The sequence below is a fragment of the Neodiprion pinetum genome, chromosome 4 (genome assembly GCF_021155775.2).
Source record: "Neodiprion pinetum isolate iyNeoPine1 chromosome 4, iyNeoPine1.2, whole genome shotgun sequence".
Classification (NCBI taxonomy): domain Eukaryota; kingdom Metazoa; phylum Arthropoda; class Insecta; order Hymenoptera; family Diprionidae; genus Neodiprion; species Neodiprion pinetum.
In genome coordinates this window covers 8,343,636-8,370,442 of record NC_060235.2, presented here as the reverse complement: position 1 = coordinate 8,370,442, position 26,807 = coordinate 8,343,636, and the positions used below count along the sequence as shown (strand labels likewise).

The following is a 26,807-nucleotide window of genomic DNA, read 5'->3' as shown; positions in this document are numbered from 1 at the left end:
CCTGATAACGTTGTTCGAAGTTCATAATATCTTGATGAAAACGTTCTCCTTGTTCTTCTGAGTACGCCTCCGTGTTGTTTTCAACTTTATCTAAATGAGTATGCAGCATATGTACTTTTAGAGACATTCTGCAACCCATGGTTATAAAGTTTTTTAACATATTTTCAACTAGATCTTGGTAATTTTCATCTTTGTTATTCCCTAAAAATCCAGAGACTACTGCTTTAAAACTATTCCAACCTTTTTTTTTTTGGCGGTATTTTTAAATGTACCAGAACTATTTAATATTTCCACGATAACAGAAAATAATGTATTATTATCAAAACTACTACAAGAGCAAACTTTATATGGAATATGGGTACTTTTCCTTTATTTTGGAGCATATTGAAAAGAAAAATCATAAAATAAATTTTAGGAAACGGACGAAAATTTTTCATGTAGAGTTGTGTAATAATTCTTGCACTCACAATCAACGGGAAATAGAGATTCAGCTAACGAATTATTAAATTCCGTACTACTTCTTTGTCAATTACTAAAAATTAACAAAAAAAAAATATCTTGATGTTTTATTATTTTTGCTCTCGCGCTTGATCTACTACACGCATACACACAAAAACCTGAATCTGTCTAACCCATACATAGGAAAAGAGAAGGTATTCAAAAATTTTATAAAAAAGTAAAAAGTCCGAGTAACAAAATTCAGGCCAAAATATTGAAAGTCATAATTTTCATTTTCATGGCAAGCCTGTCCGAGAATATTCTTCACTGACAAGGAAAATTTTCTAGCGAATGTTTGCTTGAGAAGTTATCGCTACGGTGGGGATTTATCAAAATCATGTCATTCGCTTATTCCTCTACGACGATCGTTGGGTTGTGCTGTCAGTTTCGAATCGAAATCACGCTGTCGACACATTGCCTCGGCAGAAAGCGAAATGACTCATGATTTTGTAATCTTGTGAAACGTAAACAGTGCATCAACATGGATTGGATCAGTTTGACGTGCGTTGTTGTTTTCATCGTCTTAGGACAGCGTGAAGGTAAATTCATAAACCACACTGCAAAAGCTGATATACATTTTTGTGATTCTTGTGTCTTGAATGCTTGTTACCTAACGTACGAAGGGAATTAGCAAGTACATCTGTTTAGTCGTCGTGCCGGACTGGCAACACTGGTGGGATAAAATATCTGACGTATTTAATAAAAAAAAGTCTCAATATATTGTAAAAAGACTGTCAAATTCTGAAAAAGATTATTTTCAGATATCAACGTGAGATTTCACGAAAGTGTCAAACTCGGAACGTTTTTAACGTTTCTAACCATATTCCAGGATAACTCTTACAATTTTTCTGCAATCTGCCATTTTGTTGGTAATGAAAATGTTGTTTTTTTTTTTTTTTCATCTCACGTTAATTTTTAGTCCAGGTGTCCCGTGAGGACAGTTTCGCAGGCATGAAACACCAAGTTTTTTTTATCGATTATGTACTGTTCAGTAAAAAAAAATCTTTATTGAAACGAAAAAACCACAAGATATCTTTTTTGTTAAGAATAATCTACAAAAAAGGTATCTTCGTAAAAATGTGGTTTCTTCGTAAAATATATATTTACACTGGCAATTATGATCTTATCTAAATTTTACGAAAACAAAACCTTAAATAAATACATAAAATCGACTTGCGCTACCTCTAAATCATGAGTAAGAAATTTTTCCGCGTGCAGGCATTATTTTATCGTAATTTCGAATCGTTTTTTCACTACCACTTTTTTTCCAAAAATATTATGATATTTTTGAATCACCTTAATAAATATACAATATAAAACAACAAAACGGAGTATTTTATTGATCCCCTCTTATCAAAATAAATCGATAGTTTGACGAACAAAATATTCGACTGATCAAGTTTAATTGAAATTTCGATCGTATTCTATAAATAAACCTACTTTTACAGTTATTAAAAAGGTTCATTACATCAAGATCATTTGAGATTCTTCTTCAGACTACCGAGTATTGATATCAATGTTTAATTTGATCATCATTTAGTATCGAATAATAGGTTTTCAATAATACTACGTTTTTAGAAAGAAACAAAAATAGCACAGAGGTTTCATTTTTTATTTTTCTGCTAATCCATTAGTAGAGTGGAAATATCTAGGATGAGGTGAGAAAAAATTCTTTCTTTTTTTCGAATAAATACTCTGATGATTGAGATCAATCCATCTGGATTTGTTGCAATAACATAAGCTGTGTTTCCAAATCCAAAGTCTGAGTTTTTGGTTTCGCATTGATCCATCATGCCGAAATTTTGAATAGTTGAATTTTTTGAGGTGAACGCACAATTATTGTTGGACGTAACGAAATTAGGAGCATGAACTTACATGATGAATAAACTACTTTCAAAATGTGAAATCTAATTACGAGTGCGCAGATGACGCCGGAATCTCACCACAAAATTTTTCATATCAGCTTATAATCACAGGACGTAAGATGACTCAAGTTTACTGTTTCGTTATTCCACATCATAAGTTTTCCCGTTCAATGTGGTCGAGAAACCACCGTGGATTTCCTTTCCGTATTACCATAAGTGATAAGACGTGCTATGACGCCAATACGAGCTGTGTGTTACTTGCATCATTTGGAGCGAAAAGACTTAGCTGAGCTTTTGGATAACTTTGTAGAAAATACAAATACAAACTGTGTGTCGCTCTCCTTGTCAAAGACACGCCGTGTGGTTTAACCTTTCCGACCAAAGAGAAAACCAACTAAACATCCGCCGGATATTATGTATGCCATTTTCTTCGTGACAAACGCGTTTTGGCCGTTCCGAATGTACAAAGTTTGCAAATAGCAACATCGGAAAGTTATGTTTATTGTGAGATTCCTGCATTGGCGTAGAATTTTTCGTCCATACTTGTTTCTCACAATAATTGAATTGTGTGATTTCCAGTTTTCAGTTTTTTTGATCAGTCGTTCAATAATCGGTTTGCATATTATATCTTATGTGAAACGTTATGATTGATTCGATGAAATCGGATTCCTCAAAAACTCTTTAAATCGATTTAAGTTTCACACAAGCATATGAGACATTTAGAATCAATTCACTCAATTTGGATGACGATTGCAGAGAAGTATAAGTATGAAAGACTTTTTGCACGTATACTACTATTACCTCGAAAACTATTATCACCTGTATTACCTTAAAAATGTAGCACTCGCGTTATTTATTGATGGTTGAAAAATATTTTGAACACATTTTCAGTCTGCGAATATGTTCTTGTTTCTTAATGCTCGGCGATAGTTGGAAACAAGGGCAAGCGATGTCAATTACTTAGAATTAGACATAAGTGATCACCTGATTAATGAAAAACACTTTTGAAGATACGTTATACATAGCGAAATGCTGATAATACACGTCGGTCCTGTGAATGTTAACTTTTTTACTGACGGAACTACCATGCTTATATTATACAAGTCTAATCATTCCGTATCTACGTGTACTCATGTAGGCGTTGCAGCACGGAAACCAACGATACGTTCCAACGCGAAAGATGGCATGATCCAAGAAGGAAATGAGCTGAGAATATTCTGTGAGGGTGACGGCAAGCTCCATTTTTCAGTAATGCACGTTCCATCGGCAAGTATCAATTCTAACCAACTTGCCTATACGCGCGCTGATATTTCGATAACGCTGTAGAAAAACTACAAGTATCTATCTGCCACTAATAACTTTACTCTTACCTTTACACCTTACAGGATGAAGATTCGTGCAATCATACTATAAATTACGGTCCGAATAACGCCTCCTTCGTTTGCCATAATGCAACTAGAAGCGACACGAGATGGTATGCCTGTGCGGAGGAGGGTATCGTAATCCGTAACACCGACCAAACTATCGAACACCCTGACGAAGACATCGCTTGGATTCATATCTACGTAAATTGTAAGCAAGATTTTTTCCGTTTAAATATTACACTTTTGCGCGCTTAGTTGATGAAACAAGTAAAACTGCACAGAAAGATTAACGTGTCCAATTTTTACATGTCGTGCTTGGAAACCAGTATGGCCAGCTATAATCTGAAATAACACATATTGCGGTATAATTTAACGACTTATGCTTGATCTAAAATTGCGTGTCTCTACCAGTCATGTGATCTGTTTTTTTTTTTCATGCGCTTATTTGCAAACTGCATATAGTTATAAATTTAATACCTTTGAGAATCCGAAACGCATATTCGTTTTACCGACGTAATTTCCATCGATTATTTGCAGAAAGTAGACACCCTATTTCGATCGCATCGAGAACTTCAAAGCGGAGAGTATCGATGCAAAATTCGTGAATGCCATCTATTTTTGGCCATCGTCACAAAGTTCTGTACTCGCTGATTTGAAATTTTCATTTCCCTAATTACTCGTTTCGTGACTAAAATCTGACTTTGAGCAAGTTTCGAACAGAAGTTTTTAATACTTGGTAAACTTTCAAACATATTTTCGGGTTTGGTGGAAGTGTGTTTTGTTGGGGGCTTGATGGGGTGTGAAAATAATCAAATAATGGAATAATTGAAGGTGAAAACTGATTAACGAAGACTCGTTTAATATGCGAGGGAACTCGTGGGCTATTTGAGAGATGCTTACAGATATTCATTACTGGCAGGGTTCTGTCTTATTTGAGGGGTCCAAGGGCCCAGCAATGTTCCCCACCTCGAGTGGGAGAGCCGCCTTCCAAGGCACCCAGAAGGGCTTCGTCTCGGGGTATTGCTGGCGCCGCGCCCACGTACTTAGCCCGGCGATTTGGCCAGGCCATCAGAGGATTGCAAGATTTACGATCCCTGAGGTTTCGATGCCCGATCGCTTCCTGGCAGGGTTGAAAATAACGCACTCCTTTTTTCTAATGCACCACAGTTTTTATTAGTTATCAATTTCTAATTTTTAATGCAAAACATATCCCTCAGCAGGTAAATTTTAATTTTCGATGGAAAATAACTCCCATTAACCCTTGGCCAGCACTGTGGAGTATCAAACGCTCTACTCTTGCTCGCACTTAATTCAATTTTCAATAGTAAATAATTTCCTATAATCATTCAATTTTCAAGAATAAATGATTACCAATAATCATACGATTTCAGTTTTAATGGGAAAAAATTTGCAAGAACCATGAAGTTTCAATTTCTAATATACATTACTTCCATTACAGAATGACCGGCTGATGCATTACTTTTTTATTCGAAATTTTACAACGCAGCTTCCCAGACTATTTGAGGAGCATTTCTCAGGTCCTTGGAACCCATTTCTAATGACATTTCCTACCCTGGCTTATTCTACTCAATTACAAATTTTTTTGCGGCCCAAGTGCCAAAGAAACGCGTCGATCGAATTGATTGTTTTAATAACTCTACTTAATTAGTCTTCACACAGATTAACACACCTCTGTATGGGCTGTAGCTATAACATCAAATTGTACGTAACAAAGATGGTCACAACGCGATAGCAGAATGGCCACAACTGCTACTCAGGTGGAAAAAAATTGATAAAGTTACCCTATTTATTCTAGCTACGGAACCGTTTGCCCAAATGGCCATAGGCAGAGAGTTACCAGAAACGAAAACAGACTCAGTAGTTTTTCCATGTCGGACAACGTCACCTCATTGGGAAGTGCTTCTTCATACAACAAACGAAGTAAGTAAATATGCATTCAAAATCAACAGTGCAATTTTCATTGTTGCACTGAAAGAAATCCGTAAACAAAATAACAGTATTCTGAAAGTACTTAGATAGTATATATTTTCTTAGTGTGCAAGCAAAATTAAGAACGTTGAAGCCAGAAAATAGTTGACATAACTATGAAACATAGAGTAACGAACTACACAAACCGTTAAAATTTACACCATTTTGAGTATCAAGGCTTGCGATATCACTTTTCTCAACGAAAACCTAGAAAACTAACAGTCAATTTGACATAAAATAGGCGGTATCAATATTTTGAAAATTTAAAATTACAAATTAATAATATGAGCGTAACAATTTTTAAACATTTGTATCAAATTCGAAGAACTTGACGGGACGCTTCGATCCAAAAATCGGGTTCATTGCGACGGAAGGTGTAAATTACCTGTTTGATCAGGAAATTAATTGTTCCGTAATCAACGAACCCAGGGCATTACGCGATATGAAGTCAGTTTCGTATCGTCTCACCAATGAGGAAGGTAAGCCAAACTTTTCATTATCTCAGACCTCATTATGTGGAGAGGTTGTGCTGAAATATATTAACGGTATTTCTAATAAAGCATTTCAAACATTCTTTGTCTCACACTCATTTACGATCAAATTGTATCCGTATAATTTGGACCACGGTATTTAAGGAGTAAACAAGTTAGGTTACTGCAAGTGGTTGGTTGTTGCAACAATAATTTTTTGTCGTATGCAGATGATATTTTGATTCCCAAACCAGAGATTGATAAAATCGCGTTACACCACATGGTCTGGGGAAGGGATCAAAATATAAATTGCACAATCACCGTACCTTCTTCTCAAAATTTTACACTTCAATGGAAAGCCCCAGAATCAGTCCATGTAAGTACTCAACAACGCTGTTACAGTAATGAACCCCATGCATATTTGTAAAATTCCGGCCGTATATTTATTCAGTGGAAGAATTCGAGGTTTATTGTAACTGAGGAACAATACGAATTATACTACCTAATATTGTACGCCGCTGACACAATATCTATAAAGAGAAATATATCTTCGTGATAATGGCACTCCATTTAATTTCAAGTGTAGCTGTACATGCACATAATTGTTGCATAGATTCATTCAGTGTGCTGATCAGAAAAATGTGATAACAATGACATTCCAGCATCAGCGGCTAATCACAACCCAGTTCACAACGGATACAGCAGATCCTATGTATATATCTCATATTTCCAAGCTGACAATTAAGAATGTGACGGAAAATGATGGCGGTAGCTACACTTGTTTCATACAAGAATTTTCCGATGATGATGAAGCAGCAGACACGTGTGATATTAAGTTTTGGGGTAAGCATCACAATCGTCAACGCTGGCTGTACATACTACAAAGTGAGACGGATATCGTATTGTCAGGTCTTTAGGTATGGTGTAGTGTTTCGATCGGTCTGCACAGAAGAGATCGTTTACATATTCTACAGAATAATGCATTAATGCATGCCTAATTTTTCAATCGCAGATCCGAACCACTTTTTTGTCGACGTAAGCATGGCTGAAGGTGACTCTATTCGATCAATTGTAGGAAAAGAGGGAGAGACTTACAGATGGAATATTAGAATTGACGCATATCCCGAATACTCGCTGCACTGGTGAGCGTTCATTCTATATAATTGAACAGTTCCGTACTTGGCTGCTCTAGTAAATCGAGAGAATCGATCAGAAAAATTATAGTTTTTGTCAAATTATATTGTGAGAGTAAATAAAAAGATATTACGGATAATTATTCCACGTCAAAGCGCGTACTTGTGGGGAAAACATTCCCATCGATATTTCCAAATTTCACAAGAGTTAGTGAATGTGTTGCCACCGAGAGATTTCCTCCATTTTTTTAAAAATTTTAATGTCAGTATTTTTGGAGTTACACCTGATCGGAAATTTGTAGAAAAAGAAAAAAAAATAAATAAGCACCTGAGCACTGAAAATCTATTTCCTTTCATTGTGAAGATATCTTTTTTTATTGGTATGAATAGTCGGATGGATTTTTTACCATAATCTGCATAAACACAAGTTTTTAAAAAAATATACAAACACTTTTTTCATTTAATATCCACTGATGAAGAAATAATGCGGTATTCGTCATAAATAGTGTTTGAAAACGGTCCATTTCGTACTGTCGCTTCTAGGTTTAAGGCACGCTAACTAATATTCGGGTTCCGCGTTTTTTTTCGCATGCACTCCGTTACCTCTTCATCATAAACGGTCTAGTTTTTATTGGAAATCGAACAAGGAACGAGCTGGTATTTTTAAAAAAATTTTAAATCGCGTAGATCAGGGTGAAATATCGATTTTAATATTTTTACCAATTGAAAAACATGTTCGATTCCAAGAAAAGCGTAGTTAATTACCAGGTTCTGGAGTGAAGTTTTATTGAACTTAAAAGGAGACCTCCGTCAGGACGCTCTAGGATAAATAGGTCCGGAGATATTAGCTGGTTTGAAGATCACCGTGCATGACTGTTGGGAAGGTTTTTTTTACAGACTTGGATCACGCGTAACTCCAAAAACACTCACGCTGGAATAATAAAAAAAAAAAAACAGAAATTAGAGAAGTTCTCTGAGGTCAAATACAATATATTCACGAACTTTGATAGAATTTTAAGAACTGACCGTTTCGAGAGTGTGTTCTTCGACTCATATGTAGAATATATGTCTATTACACGGGTCTTGTTCGTATGAACGTTGCTTAACATAATGCAGGATGAAAACTTTACGTAGTTAGATACTGAAACGGAAAATTTTGCGTTGCTTTTATACAGGTACAAGATCGATCATCAAGAACTTAAGGAAATCAATTTCAACAATGACAGCAAATACTCGGTCAGCGACACCTTCCGGACCGACGGGAGGCTAAACCACCTTTTTGAAATACATAACTCGGACGTGTACGATAATGGCGACTACCTCGTTCGCGTGGGAACGAAATATAACACGAGTGACCTGCATCTTAACTTGACAATTAATGGTAAGATATTTTCTATCGTACATTTTCAATCATGCAATTCAGTATGTTTGTTCATGTCACCGCTGTACTAATGATTTCTCATATTTCCTAGTACAACCGATTCCCAACATCACTCCTCACGTGGAGTACGTTGCACCGGGCCAGTCGATGAATTTTTTCTGCACAACAGTCAGTCATCCGTTAGCAAACGTGACATGGAGGTATATGGAACAGCCTAACTATCCATCATTAGATGGAAATAGATCTGTAACTCTTTCGGTAAGTACTTATAAATCTCCCTGGTTAATTTCAGGTTTCAGCGAGATTTATATCTACTCACAAATAATCGGATACTTGTTCGAATGCGTTTGAGGTACATAATACTTAAATACCTATTCCCTACTTAGGATTATAAGGAACTTTCAAACATCGATGCGGTAACCTTGAAGTCACAATTGAAGATAAAGATTAACGACACAGGACATCTAATATGCAGAAGCTGCAACTATATAAACTGTGTTGAAGTTTCCAAGTTGATCTACGTTTCTGGTATGTTCCTCCGTTTAACTATAGACAGATAGTATCATGATTTTGGTTTAATGCGACCATCTGGGATACAGACATTCACCAATTTCTTCGTTTTTCAATAGGAATTAAAAGTGCCGTGTAGTAATTTAGAATTTACTGCAGTTGAATTGGTGGAAACTATATCCAACGATAAAAAATTTTTGAAATAATGAGCGGAAAAAAAATTTTCTCGCAAGGCTTTTTATTATTTTCACAATTGATTGAAAAGAACAACTTTAACCGATTAAATATAACACTCTTCTTTCCCCTGTATAACCGCTTAGCGAAAATTGGAACACTTTTTGAATAATTTTCACACATTTTTATCATGATCGGCTACTTTGTACCACTTGCGAATGATGATCTAACGGAGATATTGGAAACGCTGTTTTAACGTGCAGTCGCTTCTTCCACGGTTCGCATCTCACAGTCAATGGCTTTAGGAGAAATGTTCAAGTGTTGATTGCGATTGCTGTTTTCACGTGACTTTGAGTCATTGTACCGAGACTTCTTTCGAATCGTAATGTTGTTCGATAAAACTGTGTCCAACTGATATTTGTTTTCCCAGTATTTCGCTTATTTCAAGAAATCGTATAATAATTTAATTCCCAAAAAAGGTAAATGACATCCTACTTACCCTAATCACATCTTGATTGGGAATTCAAGGTTATTTTTTGTTCGTGGAGAATGAATAAAAAATTTAATGACGAAGTTTGATTCCAGCTCTCGTATTTGATGAATATTCATTAGGGTGGGTCAAAAAAATCAAGTATTTTTTTTTTTGGATTCGACACACGAAAACTAGTTCCTAGCTACCTCTAGAAAGTACTTACCAAATCTAAGCTCTTAATATTAACGGGAAGATTATGCTCATCATAGTTTTCCATTTTCAATTTAGTCTTATATAAAAATGGCCATATCTTATCACCAATAGATTGTTAAATTAGTTGCATCGTCAATATTTATAGGAAATTGAACGCTCTACAAAAATGGTCTCTTATACTTTTTTCATTAATCTAACCATTTAAAAGATATTCAAGGTGAAAGGTTGAAGTATTTTAAGGAAAATAACTTTTTGTTTTGAATTTTCGAAAAATTCCCCAAACAAAAAATATTCAATTATAACTTTTTTGGAAAAAAGAAATTTGAATGACATTTTAAATAAACCCGTTGAAAAATATCAAATTACGATCCTCAATTGTGATAAAAGTTATAAAAAGAAAATATCGTTAAAAAATTGATTCGAAAGAAATATATTCTCAAACAAAAGATAAGACATAACTTGCAAACTGTCATTCTTTCGAAATAAACTCAGATTCTCATGAATATTGTAAAAATTCATAAATTGAATGGATAAATTGGAAATAATTATTTAAAAACTATTAAAATCAACAGGCATTGGGATTCTACTGCGAATATCTTCTAAATGGTTACAGTAATCGATTAACCACAAGAAACCTTTTTTGTAGAGCGTTCAATTTCCTATGAAAATATCTGAAACTCATTTGACAATAATTATTTTTTAGTAAGTTACAAAATTCAAAACAAAAAGTTATTTTCCTTAAAATACTTCAACCTTTCACCTTGAATATCTTTTAAATGGTTAGATTAATGAAAAAAGTATAAGAGACCATTTTTGTAGAGCGTTCAATTTCCTATAAATATTGACGATGCAACTAATTTAACAATCTATTGGTGATAAGATATGGCCATTTTTATATAAGACTAAATTGAAAATGGAAAACTATGATGAGCATAATCTTCCCGTTAATATTAAGAGCTTAGATTTGGTAGGTACTTTCTAGAGGTAGCTAGGAACTAGTTTTCGTGTGTCGAATCCAAAAAAAAAAATACTTGATTTTTTTGACCCACCCTAATATTCATGCATATGATTATTTGCGAATGTAAAGCAAAATAACTATTTAATTCACTGTAGCGTCGTTCATTTCATTTTGAAGCACAAAATGCGAGAATCACTCGACCGACTAATTTTCTCAAGACTTGAAATGTTTCAAATTGAATATGAGTGGAATCTGACTTCTGGAAAAAAAGATAGTATAAGTACATAAAAAACGGTCTAGAGAACAAACAAACAAGAGGATCAAAACCGTATATTGCTCGATGAATGTTCATTGATTAATGCTTCAGCAAATCTGGCCCCACTTTCAGAATAAAAAATATAATTTTGGTATTATAGAGTCTCGACCAGAAAATTTCGTCATGTAGCTCAGGACCCTAGTTTTGAATCCGAATTGGAAACATTTTAGCCGCTAAAATGATAAAATACTGAAGTGTGTTATTGTCGGAAAACAATAAAAATTTCATCATCAATTTTTCTTTAATTTTCATTTGTGGCTGTTTCAGATGTCAATGCGCGGTTTGCTATAAAACCTCTCGAATCCGTCGTTGAAGGTGATAACATCAATATCACGTGTGGTGCTTCAGTTTATCTTAATTTTAGTAGCGATGAGATTCTTAAATGGAACGTTAATCGTTCGGGTAAATATGACTTTGTTTGATTTTTCATCATAATATTTAGTCAAGCCTGCTTCTTCGAATGAAGTCAGTAACAGTACGAATATCAACATGAATCCGTGAAGTACATAAACATATTTTTGTAGATCTTGAAACAGGAAGAATGAGAGTTTTGAAAGAGAAAACAAAATTTACGCATCTTTCAATACTTCAAATAAGCAGAGTGACTCAATCGGACGATGGGATTTACATTTGTGATGTTCTCGACAAGAGTAAGGGCATCAAACCCCAGGCGTATAACTTGTCGGTGGCGGGTATGTAAAGTTACTTTGATCATAGCTTGAAAAGAATTTATACTCGAATTGACTTAAATGAAATATTTCTGTTTTTTGACTGTTTCAGCTGGGCGTAAACCAAAAATATACGAATGGAATATGAATACTTCTCAGTTAGTAATTGACACGGATAAAAAACGAAAAGACGGTGTGACTCTCAAATGCTTGAGTGACGGAATGCCAAAACCAGAAACCACCTGGTTGAAGGTAACGTATTGCCAAGTGCATTTCAAACTTGTCGATTCGTAGACATTTCACGTTGAAGTTTTGCAAAATATTATTTCGTGAAAACGTGCTCTATTGGACTCTACTAAAGTATTACGATAGTCTTTGTAAACCACCATGCGGAGTGTATGATCTTTTTATGTCAAAATATAGAATAACAAACCACTGCCAGAAGCCCATAGTTACCACATTTCGAAAAGCAAATCTGAGTTCCGCATATATTCGTTTATCGAGCAAGATAGTGGACTATACACGTGTCAAATGGTGAATCGTTTTGGGATTGATCAAAGATCCGTGGATATTGTAGTTCGAGGTAAACTTATGCAATACCTATTACGAATAGGGTGTATTTAATCTTCGATGATTATTTCGACCTATAACGATTGTGGCATTTTCAGGGCAAAGTTACACACTTTGGATTAGTTTGATCTGCGTGCTTTTCATAATCATTGCCGTAATTGTTATTTATTTGGTAATTGAAGTGACTCGTCGGAGGGTAAGTATTAAGAAGTCAAATCACGCCACTGTTGCGTGGATAAATATTAATCTTGTGCATATTTCATAGCGCTTGAAAAGAGAGCTCCACGCGGCAGGATTGACCCATTTTGCGGAAGGGGCGATCGAATGCCTGAACCCCGATTTGAACATCGATGATCAAGCCGAGTTATTACCTTACGATAAGAAATGGGAATTTCCCTGGGAACGCTTGAAACTCGGTACGTATTCGATTGGCTCAACTGGAGCGGCACATATACGGTTTACTGGCGAATATGGTGTGGCGAACGCCATGACCACAACCACATTGTAAGAAAGCAATTCCACGTGGCATGTACTCGTGATATCTTATCACTAATTAACAGGTAAGCAACTGGGAAGTGGTGCATTCGGTGTGGTTATGAAAGCCGAGGCACAAGGAATTTGTGCCGAAGGAGAAGTGACCACCGTTGCTGTGAAAATGGTTCGACGATCTGCAGATCCAAGTTACATGAAAGCCCTTGCCAGCGAACTCAAGATCATGGCGCACCTCGGCCAACATTTGAACGTCGTTAACCTTCTTGGAGCTTGCACTAAAAACATTATCACCAAGCGTGAGTCCTCCAATTTTTACTTCAGAAGTACTGTAATTCCACCGGAAATGAATTAATTCATAAAAATTATTATCAATACTAAAGACTAGTTAACGGTTTTCCGTAGGTGAACTATACGTAATTGTGGAGTACTGCCGCTTCGGAAATTTGCATAACTATTTGCAGCGTCACAGAGATAGTTTTATTAACCAGATTGATCCTTCTACTAAAAAAATCGATGCAAGCATCGGTATAGAACTTTTAGCTAGACGTGATAGTGTCATTGAACAGAAAAGGTATGCATTATACTACGTTCATAATCCTGCGATTGTTGATTTGTTGAGTGAACTACCATGTCAGAATGTAAAGCATCAAGTCATCTTGTGTAGCCTTTATTTAATTCCATACAGTCTGGACTGTAACGGCACACCTGCATAAAAGTAAAATATACCTCAAATGTCCGTTGCTATTCACAAGACATGATTAACTTCATTTCATCCGTTTATTCGAAATTACCTTGGAATATTTTTTCATTGATTACGCGGTTCAAGACGGCTGTCAAGAACATTTTCTCGCAGTGTCAGCATCAGATCAACTGAAACCAATAGTGGAGCCGAACTGATAGACTACCATGAAAACACGGATTTCGCAGACATAAACATGTCTCCAGACGGCGGTATTTTGAGTAACAATTCTGTACAGCCCGGGTGGCGATCCAATTATCGAGGTGATTACAAGGATCAGAACTTGAAACCGATTTGCACCCACGACTTACTCTGTTGGGCGTGGCAGGTTTCACGGGGCATGGAATATCTCAGTCGTAGAAACGTGAGTAAATCTTATGAAACCAACGGATTTTCTTTTTCCTTCCAGAAGTTTTTCTAGCACACGATTAGATACCATCCATGCGGTGAAATGGCAATCGAGCTGTTGACCGTTTCTACGTCTTCATAATGTACTAACGGTCACCATCTTGGCATTTGTACATTACGTTACTTGTTTTAGGTTTTACACGGTGATTTAGCGGCAAGAAATATTCTGCTCACAGACGATAATTTAGTAAAAATCTGCGACTTTGGATTAGCTAAAAATATGTACAAGGATGATAATTATCAAAAGAAAGGAGACAGTCCTCTGCCGATTAAATGGATGGCCATTGAATCGATCAGAGATAGATTATTTTCAACGCAATCGGATATCTGGTCCTTTGGGATAGTTTTATGGGAGTTTTTTACGCTAGCACAGACGCCGTATCCCGGGATGGATGCTGAAAAACAGTATCACAGACTTATCGAAGGGTATCGCATGGATAAACCAGAATATGCAACCAGCGAGATGTGAGTTTGGTGAAAGTACGATTGAGCACAAAAAATTGAGCATTTCTTCTTGCTCCCATTTGACTCGTCATTATTCGTACATTTTTCAGATACGATTTTATGCAAGAATGCTGGAACGCCAAGCCGTCTTTGCGTCCTACGTTTTCCGAGCTCGTGAACAAGCTTGGTGATCTGTTGAATGAAAGTATTAGAATGGTAAGTTTCGAACTAATGAATTATTGGGATGAGTAGACTGTCATGTGCAGAGTCTGATGATCGATAACGAGTTGTTGTCATGCAGTTCCAACAAGCTGAAGTAAGTCGAGAAAACCCAGGGTGACTTTTTTCATGTGTTTCAGCATTACAGCGAGCAGGACGATGTTTATATTGAGATGAACAAAAGAAATCTGAAAGATGGCCAAAGCGATTACCTGACTATGATGTCTCCGTCAAATCGAGACGGTCACGATTTAGCTGTTCAAATGATGGAGCCACCGCCAAGTTCGGATTATCTGCCCATGAGCCCAATGAAGACCACCAAAGAACCTGACATTTTCAGTCCGCGTACAAAAGACAGTGAATCTCACTTTGATTTTCCTCCTACCAGCAACACGGCTCCGATTAATTCGAATTCGGAAGATTCTACTGAGTCGACTCCAACCCAGTTAAGCGAGAATTCGAGGGAAGAGAAGACGGGAGAAGATCCACAAGAAAAGAGAGCTGAATCAGGGAAGAAAGAACTGGAAAATAGTATAATCGCAACGGACGCGAATTACTGTAATGTCGTCAACAATGGACCTGTATCGATCCCGAAGAATCACTTCCAAGATGAAGTGAAAGACTCTTATACAAATTTAATGCAATCAAACATAGGAAATAATTACATCAACTTCTCAGCTGAATTAACCAATCCAGACCATCGCGTTAATATATCACAACAAAAAAATAATGAAGCGAAAAATGTGTTCGACAGTTTTAGTAACCCAAGCTATATAACTATACCTCAGCCGTGAGGAGGTGAGCAATTTGCACGGTGAACTACAAAAGTATTTCTAATATACATTTTATCGCCAAATTCTTATATATATATTTTATATTTTACTTTTTTTATTATAAGTTGGTATAAAAAATCGAAACAGCAATCTTTAAAGGATTTTATTGTATATCATATTTTCTTAAAGAATAGCTAAGTACATGAAATTGTATTAACATTCATTCAATCATTCACTCTTCCATACATAAATTATGTATGAAAAAGTGTATGATATTAATATTGTGAATGTAAATTATCTTTCATCGTTAAAATTATCACTCTCTTCTTTATTTGAATATTCTTGTATAATCTCTCTTTTATTTTGATTATGTTTTGTTAAATTTATGACTTATTAATATCTTGAATCATCTTCCCGATAATGCCTCAACTTCTGGTTACCATAACGGGAGATCTTTTGTCGATGCAATGTTGATAACGGCGAAACGTTCGTTGAAAGCGTAGATCCATGTGGTTTGTAGTCGAAGATAACTCGAAAAAGTTTATGGTTTACTTGTCAGTGACATCATTATGAAGGAACGAAATCTTCGTCAAGATACTTTATATTAGAATTTTTTAAAATTATTATCAAGGTTTAATTTCAAAATAAAAATAGACACAGACAGGTGAAAATCTACGAAGACGGACACCACGTGATGGACACTGAGACTCAATTCCAACCGAGTACTGGTTTTGATTTGAGGCTCGCTTATTTGATTTGTTATATTTTTTTCGTTTTTTTATGGTTTCTTTTATAATAATTATTACAAATATCAATCAATAGTAATTGTACGTTGTATACATGTACACTTGAACATGTATTGTCACCGTTTAAGTAATTATCACAAATTAAATCATAGTCATTGTTCGCTACATTTACTTTAAATTTGATCACCTCCAGGTTTTCCTCTCAGCATTTGAAAGTTGGTCACACACATCCCTTCGCACTCTTACATTCATTCATGTAAACTAGCTTACAATCTTCTAGTTCATCTTCTTCTGAATCATAACAATCTTGTCAACTTATGTGATAAAGTTAAATCTAAATCACAAAATATGTTTATCGTTATATTCTGCGTCGAGATCAAAATTGATGATTATATGAATTCATTATGACTAGTACTAGTTAGACATATTTTTATGTATATTAAAAACTGAAAAAACAATGTTTATAAATTGCTGCTAAAATTGATTGAGAATACCAGGAAGTTTGATACTTGCATTAATTTTAATCTACTGTATGAAACTTTGATATCATTTAAATTTTCTGAATCGCATAACAAAGAATGAGTTTTTGCCAATCACCTACTCAATTTTATATAGTCCGTGATATAAATGAAGGGACTTATTACTCACTTTATCAGTTACATTGGGTGGTAATGCTACCTTCGACGAAATTAAATCGTTTCAATAGTAATAATACAAGGCTGGTTTTGGATGAGGATCCCCACTACTGACACTAACCGATATTTTGCCCGAACTGAAACCCTTTGCCTCGATGACATTACCCCCATCGACCCTAGCTGTACCGATCCGAAGGTCAAAATCGCGCTGCTTTACTAATAATGTTTTCTATCGACGCGACGCTCAAAACCACGCTGCCTTACCAACAATTTTATCAACCGCGGATCAAAATCACGCTGCCTTACCAACAATCTGCTGAAATTTTTTCACTAATCAAAAGTCAAAATCATGCTGTTTTACCAACATTCTAATTTTCATTCCCTACCTACGGTCAAGGTGTAGCGGAGACGCAAACCCTTCTCTCTCTTCAACGTTTCTCGTGCGAGCATCCTGCCGATCTGAGAAATGTTCTGATTAACCTTAGGCGGCTTCGTGATATCAAATACCCTAAATTAGTCAATTTATAGTTCCGACAACTGTTTTCGTTAATCTGGATGCCGGCATGATATCAAAAACTCTACATTCTTTTCCCAAAATCGTGTCATTTCTCACCTCACGATTAGTACTGAGTAAATCCAAAGGGGTTAGCCTTACTTGTATGAACAAAAAATTCTTCGTCCCAGAATCTATTTGAATGATTCTTTATAGACTAATTGGACCCTTAGGATTACGAAAAACAATAGAAAATGGCCAACAGTTGAGGAAGTACAAGAATAGTTCGGTAAAAATTTTTTCTCTATTCATTTCAAAACAGGTTACGTAAAATATAGACAATACAATCCATGCATCGTACATCGCATCCTGCAAAGGCGTGTTGCACGTGCGCACAGGCCGAAGATAAAACTATATCTCAAGATTGTGATAAAAATATCTTATATAACATACTTCATACTATGTTAAAGATAATGTTTACTGCACACATATTTCCACGTAGAGTAATTAGATATTTTACGTAATGTTTATTAAAATTCCTGTAGCCCTCTTTGTCCTTCACTTCAATTCTGTTTGTCAATCTGTTAAATCACTACACGCTGACAACCGAATACTTTTCCTAGAATCAAGGTACATTGAAATTTGGGATTTTTCTTCCCCACCTTTCCGAGAGCCTAACGCAAATTCAATGTATTTCGGCCGTAACCTTTGATTCGTTGTTCACAAGATAAACCTTGCTTTGTTTGCTAGTTCTGCTGACGATTCGGACTCTCAGAAATGCAAAACGGGCATCTAGAACAGCAAAGGACCAACAGCTGAAGGAAGACTAAGAAAGTTCCTCGTTGTTTCGCTGTTGCTCTGGGTCCGTTGCTCGTAACGTATTCGGGCTGCGCCGAATCGATTTTTATCGCAAAAATCCGTCGGTATAGTGCATTATAGATTTAATACCAGCATTTTTCAAAATCGTCGAAACTTTTATCAAAAATCCAAAGGGGTTAGCTTTACTTTTTTATTGGGCAATAATTTTCAGCAATCAGATCCATTCCAAATAATATTGATGATGGCAACAACAACAGTGACAACAACTACAATTATTATTCTTATTATGATTTTTATACTGGGTGCTTATGTTAACCTTGGACAAACTTCTAGAGTGCTTAAGGGCTGCCTAGGCAAGCATTTTGAGGCAAAACACCCATGGTCGGCAACTGATCCTAACGGCTGTCGAGAGCTTTGAAGGATTTGGTACCGCGCGCTTGTTCGTAGTGTAATGAATCAGATGTGACTACTTTCGACACAATGTTCACTCAGCCGTAGATAACAGTATGAAATTCTTGTATGAAGTCAACAAAACAATAAACATGGCAATAAAATAATAACAAAACAATTTTCGGTGCTTATGAAGAAAATTTGAAAAAGTTATGGAAAACGAAACGCCCAAATGCACAGTGTATTAAAAAATCATTTGATTTCGATAAAACCTTATGTTACACGATTTTCTGGGTCACTGATTACGAATCTGAAGTCAACATTCGAAAATTCAAAATGGCGGAACCGATATGGCGAATTGACAAACAGAACAGCAAAGAAAAGTGTTGAAAAAGTTCTCTAAAATTTTTTGGTGTGTATTAAGTTAGTCTAAAAATTGGCATCTGGATTATCATGGTAGACTAGCAGAAAATGCTTTTGTCGTGGAAAAGTACGAATCTCGACCTGGTGTTTACATGTACTATTTTTGGAATAAGTAAATAAATGAATATTACATGTTTTCAGAATTAGAAATATTTCAGGGCCCAAGTGGACCCAAAAATTCTGCAGTTGTTACCAAAATAGTAGTTTAATAAATACAAAGCTGGAGAAAAAAAAATGTGGAACGCTGGGGGTCCCAGCATAAATTGCAGGGTTATAGATCTAAACAGACTTTGACCAGTTATTCTAGAGAGCGAACGGAAACTCGCTGATGACTAAAGACACAGTATAAAGATTACCAATGAGTTGTTGTCTGCGCACTGGCTACGAACACTTGCCCTAGATATTAGAGCGGATATCCGTTGAGCTCTACTTTTTTCATAATTTTTTTTTTTCAGATGTATTTCTGTTTCGGATCTTAGATCAGGTATCGGCTGTCCACACAATGGGCTTGAATAAGATCTCAGTACTTATGGCTGACGAAGAATCAGCCAAGACTGCTATTGAACACAAATCGATCATGTAGATCGGCATGATGACCCGAAAGAAACACTAGTTTTTTACGATAGTAGCTAAAAAATGTTATAAAGTTTTCAATTTTTCTGTTGACTCAATTTTTTGCAGTGTGATTACTCATGCGGGTATTTGAGAATATGCGCTAAAGCCTGCGTCCGGCTTTTTTGATACTGGCATCTCCGCGACAGGACAGATAAGGCCAGATCAAATGAAGCCCTGTCAGTCTCAATGCTCATCTTCAGTTGGAAGTAATTCTCGAAGCTGTTGAGTGAAATGAAAGAACTGCGATGGCAGTACGGGTTATTTTTTGTATACTAGCAATGCTAGTTGCTCTTATTCCGCAGGTGTATTCATTAAGCGGGGGCAATAATGCAGTGTGTCGTACTTCGGAAAGGTAAGATGTATTACCATATCAAATATGACTCTGTAATTGTCAAAGATTAGCTTCTCACTCTCCCGTAGTTGCCGTACATGAATTCAGAACTGGCAAAATGGTGGGCTTTAAGCAAGTTCATCGTCCGCGAAATACGCTTGATCTTATATTCGGTTCATTTGGTTCAAAAGAAAAATTCAATTTCAGCATTCGAGAAGATGTTTCAAAAAAAGAAATCATTTCTTAGTCGAGAAAATCAATTCAACCTATGGGCAAAAGTGAAAAAATGAATAATGGTGATAAAATTTCCGAATAAATCATAGCAAGTGTGACGAGTACCGTAAAATCAATGAGAGAATTTTCGAAAATTGAGGAAACTTGTTTTGAAGATATCAAAGTTTCAAAACACTTGGTATGTATTCTCATTGGGAGAAGCTTCTTCGATTACGGCACAAGTTCTGACAATGAGTTGAGTTTACTTGCAAATGATCTCTTTCAAAATTCATGAAACTTCAACGTCAACTTGTTCTTATTAAGATTCATTAAGGAGTGGGTTTTTGAAAATTTTTTCACCATATTTGCTTGAAGCGAGAAACCTTCTGTGACTGCGTTGCACACGGTTCATAATATTGTAATCACGTTGTTCTTTTCACAGTCGATGGGCGACTCGTTCGGTTTCATACAGTGAGTCCTACAGAGGATGTTTTTTATGGACTTGTACGAAGTATCGAACGAAGTGGAAAACTGAGGTGAGACCAGCTTCCAATTATGGCAATGTTTCTGATTAACCTAACCTTTCCAAAAAATTCTAGTCAACTATGTATTTCTTTGTCTATCGCAGTGGTATCGGGCATGGAGTTCAAGGGAAACGTGCTGCTCAGGTTATTCGCAAAGGTGGGGTGATTGTAAGCCGATCTGTTACACAACTTGTGAGAATGGCTACTGTGCAAAACCGTACACATGTGCGTGTAATTATGGCTATCAGTTAGTTGACAACAAGTGTATTCCGGTGTGCAATAAGCCTTGCGTACATGGAAAGTGCGTCAGGCCAAATACTTGCATCTGTGATTTTGGCTACAAATTGAAGACCGACGGACACACATGCGAGCCGGAGTGTCCCTCTGGTTGTGAAAATGGATGGTGCGAGAAACCGAACGTCTGTGCATGTCATTCCGACTATCAAAGGAACAACGAAAACAAGTGTGAACCAGTGTGTAAAGAAGGTTGCGTTAACGGATACTGTGTAAGCCCCGAGGTCTGCTCCTGCAACAGTGGCTTCCAGGTATCTCGGAACAACACCTTTGTCTGCGAACCAACATGCAGTAAGCCTTGCATATTTGGAAAATGCACAGCACCCGAAATATGCACCTGTGATGGTGGCTACGAATCGAGATTGGACGATAACGTGTGTGAACCTGTTTGTTCTTCTGGATGTGAACACGGATGGTGTGAAAGACCGAACATATGTGCCTGTCATTTGGGATACGAGATAACTGATATGAATACGTGTAAGCCCACTTGTAAAAAAGGTTGCGTCAACGGATACTGTGTAATCCCCGAGGTCTGTGCCTGCAACGAGGGTTTTGAGCTATCCCAGAACGATTCTTCCGTATGTGAGCCTAAGTGCAGTGAGCCCTGTATATTCGGGTACTGTTCAGCTCCTGACACGTGTACTTGCAACAATGGCTACATACCTACTTTGAATAAATTTGTATGCGAACCAGCATGCGAATCTTCTTGTGATCACGGTTGGTGTGAGGCACCAAATCTCTGTGGCTGTAATGTTGGTTATGAACGAAATGAGAACAACGAGTGCCTTCCAGTGTGCCAACGGCCGTGTAAAAATGGAAAATGTGTAGCACCTGACATCTGTGCTTGTGAGCCTGGTTTTCGGTTGTCCCAGGATGATCAATTCGCCTGCGAGCCCAAGTGTAATGAAGCATGCATATTCGGGCGCTGTACTGCACCTGACACGTGTACTTGCAACGATGGATACGGATTAGGTTTGAGCAAATTCGTTTGTGAACCGATATGTACGACATCTTGTGATCACGGTTGGTGCCTCGAGCCAAACGTCTGTGGATGTGACTCTGGATATGAGAGAAGTGAAGATAACGAATGTCTTCCGGTGTGCAAGAGTTTGTGCGTGAACGGAAAGTGTGTGGAACCAGATACCTGCGTCTGCAATGACGGCTTCGAAGAATCCCGAAATGACACCTTCGTCTGCGAGCCAAGATGCAGTGAGCCCTGCATATTTGGAAATTGCACAGCCCCTGAGACTTGCACTTGTTTTGAGGACTATCGATTAGGAGCCGACAATTACACTTGCGAACCAATTTGTTACGAACCATGTGAAAATGGGTACTGTGTTGAGCCAAACGTCTGCGGGTGTAACCCTGGGTACATTAAGACCAGTGCTAACAAGTGCGATCCGATCTGCGAGAGGCCTTGCGTCAACGGAAAATGCACTGCTCCCGATAACTGCACTTGCAACGAAGGCTTCCATCGCTCCCAAAATGACGATGACTTCACCTGCGATCCTATCTGCAATGAGACCTGCATTTTCGGAAGCTGTAAAGCCCCCAACACGTGTTCCTGCGACGAAGGCTACAAGCTTACCCCCCAGTCAATATACGTTTGCAAACCAATATGTCCCAGCGATTGCGATCACGGCAAGTGCGTGGCACCAAACTCTTGCGATTGCGACACTGGTTATATCGGGTACCTGGAACTTGTGTCAAATACGTCAATGTGTAAGCCTTGGTGCGATGATATTTGCACTAACGGGACATGCACCGCACCCTACACGTGCACCTGCGACCCTGGCTTTGAGTATAACTCGAATACAACAGACTGCGACCCGGTATGTAACGATCCTTGTGTTAACGGATTCTGCGAGAGTCCGGGAACCTGTAGTTGCCTCGAGGGGTATACCGATTCCACGGAAAGTTCGAGTATCTGTGAACCAATCTGCGAAAGCTGCGTGCATGGAACCTGTGTGGCGCCTAACGAATGCGTTTGCAATGACGGATTTGAAAGTAGTAAGTCGGAAAATGGAACATGCGAACCCACTTGCAAGCCTGGGTGCGTTCACGGATTATGCACTGTCCAAGGATGCAACTGCTCGTATGGCTGGGATGGAGATTTCTGTAACAAACCATCACTGTGTATTATCAATGAATTCACTCAGGTTTCTACCACTTCCTACCCTGTAGCTTCGACTGAAGCAGTCAGGTGAGCATCATGTTTATAACAAACAGTTAATACACTTCCGAACAATGGAAAAAAATCAAGCCCATAGAAGAAAAGTTTCTCAATTTCACAGCTGCAGTTTCATTAAAAATTTCATCCAAATTAAAGTATGACGTTGAAACTAGTTCCGAAAATCTCCGAGACCGGTGATTTTTGCCCAAAATCTATTCAACCAAGATTTCTTTTTCCATAATAACGGGAACAACCAAAAATTCATGAACTGGTCCTTCGTGGTATGTTCGATGTTTTTTCTGTGTTGTTTATTTTGATTTCACGTATCTATAAATCTTTGTGGAATACGATAGCGCCTGGCCAGATGGATAATATTAACTTCGCGCAATTATCGGCTGAAGTGTAGAACCCATACTATGATTTCAATTTTTGATGAGTTTACTGCTTTGGACAGATTATTTTACACTTTTCTTTGCGTAGCAGTTCACCTGAAACGTGTGAAACATTTTTATGACAACTCTATTTTATTCACTCAAAATAACACTTAAAAGAGTTGCTAGTGATTGCCACCAGACAAAAGTTACGAATTTTTTGTTCCTCGGTACGTCAGAATACTCTGACATACTAAAGCGATGCCTGAGACATCTAAAAATCCCAACTTTCATTACAATTTCATTAGTATTCTGCATTTTTAGCGTCGTGTGATTCATTAAAAAATATCGAAATCAAATTTGAAATCAGTGGCACAGCGTTTTAAATTCATAACTTCATTGCAGAAGATGAGAAGAAATACGTGTTAACCTATGCTACTTTGGCATATCGTACATTCTGTTACCATATTACATCGATTACGCAATGCTGAGTAAAATTATCATGTTACCGTTGTGATACAGTGTTATGACCGATCTTTGGAATTATGATTGGACCGATTATACAACCGAAAATGCTCCAGTAGAATGGCAGGGGCCCACATGTCGCTCCGAATGCATTGACCAACTCAATCGGACGTTTATCAACTTGACCTTATCTACTGCTGATGCGACGTATCATTACATTCCTATTGGTTTGTGAAGTATTCGAATACTAGTTCACTAATAATTTTGTTGTACTCAAGCTTTAGTCTTTAGCGATTGTTAATCTGTTTTCTTTTCGATTAATCAATTTGTACCCAAATCACCTATATTTTCAGACTCACCGTGTAACCTCATCGCAGAAGAGTCAATCTTTGTCGATAAATATACCATCATGATTGGAGCCGGGTCAGGAGTAACGTTGCTCATTATTGTCGTCACCGTTGTCTACGTTGTGGGAAGAAAACGGAAAGCGAAAAGTATGGCAATGCGTAAGTTCACCAATAGTCTATAAATTATACTTCTAAAAATTCACGAAAATCTGAAGAGATAAGCTCATCATTATTTCACAAGTCACGTACGAAACTCTCGCCGAATATTTCAAACGTTGAAAACTAATTATCCACAATTTTTCATCACCAATCGAAAACAGTCGATTTTCTTTGCTTTCAGATGAATCATTGGAATGCATCGGCGGCGTTTACGTTGAAGAAAATCCAATTTATCTGTGATGAAGGAATTCTCTTACAAATGAGTGCTTACTGATTATGAATATATTTTGCTGAGATTTTTGTAGAATTCACTATGAAATATGATACACAAACTGTACTGTGAAAAGTTGATCACCTATCGAAAGTTGTTATAAATAAGTGCCAACGATTTCATAGCAGTGTTCGTGACAAACTGAAGAAAGGTGATTAGTATTATTAGAACGGCTTATGGCTGACACGGGAAATGTCTAATATAAACGAATCAATGAGAATGAGAACGGAAATGGCTTACATTCGTGAAGCAGTTTTACTCTAACTGATTCTATGAGTGGACAAAAATTTTATGAACCGGTACTTTAATCGTTACTTCACGCATCATTCTCTTTATTTACTGATAGGCCTCATTATTTACTGATTGCAACCCTTGGGTGACAGCTTAAATCCGGTATCTCACCAATAATACTTTAATTACTCGAAAGCCATATTCAGACGCTTTTTTTCCCTCCAAGACTTATTCATAGAATCTTTATCGACAAGTTGTGGCTTGCACCCCGTAATCACTGTACACTTCTCCGTATCCCGTGTGTGCAATAATATGATATAAGCTGTACTATTTTTGCATTTCCTTCACGTTGTTGGCGCATTTCATTATTTACGCAGTATCCACCGCGTTGCGATAGCTACTTTATCGCCGAACTTCCGGAGTAGGATTGGAACAATTACACAACAATATGTGATCGACGGGAAGCGAGATGTTCGTATACGGTGGATATTTCCAGTAAAACTAAATGACATATTCGTCGATTAGACCTTGTGATGGTTGGTGAACGATTTGGCCGTTAAAAAAGGTTTTGTAAGCTAAGTGTACCAGTTTTTAGACTACAATAAAGGATATTCAAATCATTAGACGCGCATCTGAGAACTTTCATTTCTATACTTTATCAAGAGCATTGAAATTGAAACATTTTTATACTTTTTGAAAAATGAACCTTATTTTTTGATGACTTTCACTCTGTGAATCAATTGGAAGAATTTGATCATTTCAAAATCCAAGTGGATCAAAAACATGTTTCAGATCACCATGTCTTGAAGATATTGAATATTTTCAACATTCTAAAAAAAGTGAATGCGTTTCAGCCTGGTCCGAAAAATAACTTTACAAATTGAAGAATACGGATTAAAGTATCGGATCTGAATTGTTGAATTTTGACGGCATATCCAAGTTTAAAAATGGATTAATACTCCGCATGTGTAGTATTGCCTTTTCAATTTCGGAGAAAATAAATGTATAATTAAGATAACTCCTTTTCCAATCATTATCTGAAATACCGTATTTCTCTATCGTATTCTAAAACAAGGTCTTTACCAATTGCATATTTGGAGATAGCATGTGATGTGATGGGTCGCTTTGTAGACTACGTCCGGTTTATTTTTTATAATGTCAACTACTGGCGGTTGAGATAAGACCTCATCTACTACAAACTTGTCAATCTGTGTATTCATCTTTGTGATACAAAGTATGGATATTCGAAGAGTACTTATTGAGACGAAAATCGTACCAGATATGACGGAAAAAATTATTTCCAAGGTTGCAATAATTTTAAGAGAAACTAGATTCCAATCTGTGAAACTAAAGTGAGATAAGCATTATATAGCTCAGAGTATGTCACGCTGTTCGCAAAAACTACATGATTACCACATAAAAGTTTTATAATTCTCGATTATAAACTCAGCATTTATTTACTGCAATATGAAAAAAAAAAAAATATATATATATATATATATATATATAAACTTATCACGTATATTGTATGTATACACAATATTCTAACCACAAGTCTTTTATTCGACACTTTTTTTAATGTGGATTGAAAAGAGTAAAATTTAAATAACTATTTGTTTTTAGGTATTTTAGTACAATTGTTACCGATTCA

General features: G+C 36.8%; 2 protein-coding genes across 5 annotated transcripts; both read left to right on the top strand.

Moving 5' to 3' along the window:
- The first annotated feature begins 890 nt into the window (after positions 1-890).
- Positions 891-16,902, top strand: LOC124216654 (vascular endothelial growth factor receptor 1-like). 2 transcript variants are annotated; one of them, XM_046621450.2, is made up of 23 exons: positions 891-1,037; positions 3,502-3,629; positions 3,749-3,935; positions 5,544-5,668; positions 6,042-6,195; positions 6,417-6,562; positions 6,849-7,029; positions 7,199-7,328; positions 8,495-8,700; positions 8,792-8,958; positions 9,087-9,228; positions 11,611-11,745; positions 11,868-12,035; positions 12,124-12,263; positions 12,435-12,594; positions 12,680-12,777; positions 12,847-12,997; positions 13,142-13,369; positions 13,476-13,644; positions 13,900-14,176; positions 14,354-14,685; positions 14,775-14,880; positions 15,024-16,902. In XM_046621450.2, the coding sequence occupies exons 1-23, from the start codon at positions 980-982 to the stop codon at positions 15,675-15,677; spliced, it is 4,242 nt and encodes a 1,413-aa protein (XP_046477406.1). In that variant the 5' UTR covers positions 891-979; the 3' UTR covers positions 15,678-16,902. The 2 variants fall into 2 exon arrangements, with proteins under 2 accessions (XP_046477406.1, XP_046477408.1); XM_046621452.2 differs by lacking the exons at positions 891-1,037; positions 3,502-3,629; positions 3,749-3,935; positions 5,544-5,668; positions 6,417-6,562 and having other exon boundaries at positions 6,083-6,195.
- A 3,075-nt stretch (positions 16,903-19,977) lies between these two features.
- LOC124216677 (multiple epidermal growth factor-like domains protein 11) lies at positions 19,978-25,000 on the top strand. Of its 3 annotated transcripts, none has more exons than XM_046621484.1 (6): positions 19,978-20,129; positions 20,764-20,857; positions 20,950-23,342; positions 24,206-24,375; positions 24,502-24,642; positions 24,836-25,000. In XM_046621484.1, the coding sequence occupies exons 1-6, from the start codon at positions 20,023-20,025 to the stop codon at positions 24,892-24,894; spliced, it is 2,964 nt and encodes a 987-aa protein (XP_046477440.1). In that variant the 5' UTR covers positions 19,978-20,022; the 3' UTR covers positions 24,895-25,000. The 3 variants fall into 3 exon arrangements, with proteins under 3 accessions (XP_046477440.1, XP_046477439.1, XP_046477438.1); XM_046621483.1 differs by having other exon boundaries at positions 24,502-24,654; XM_046621482.1 differs by having other exon boundaries at positions 24,502-24,654; positions 24,816-25,000.
- The last annotated feature ends 1,807 nt before the right edge of the window (positions 25,001-26,807 follow it).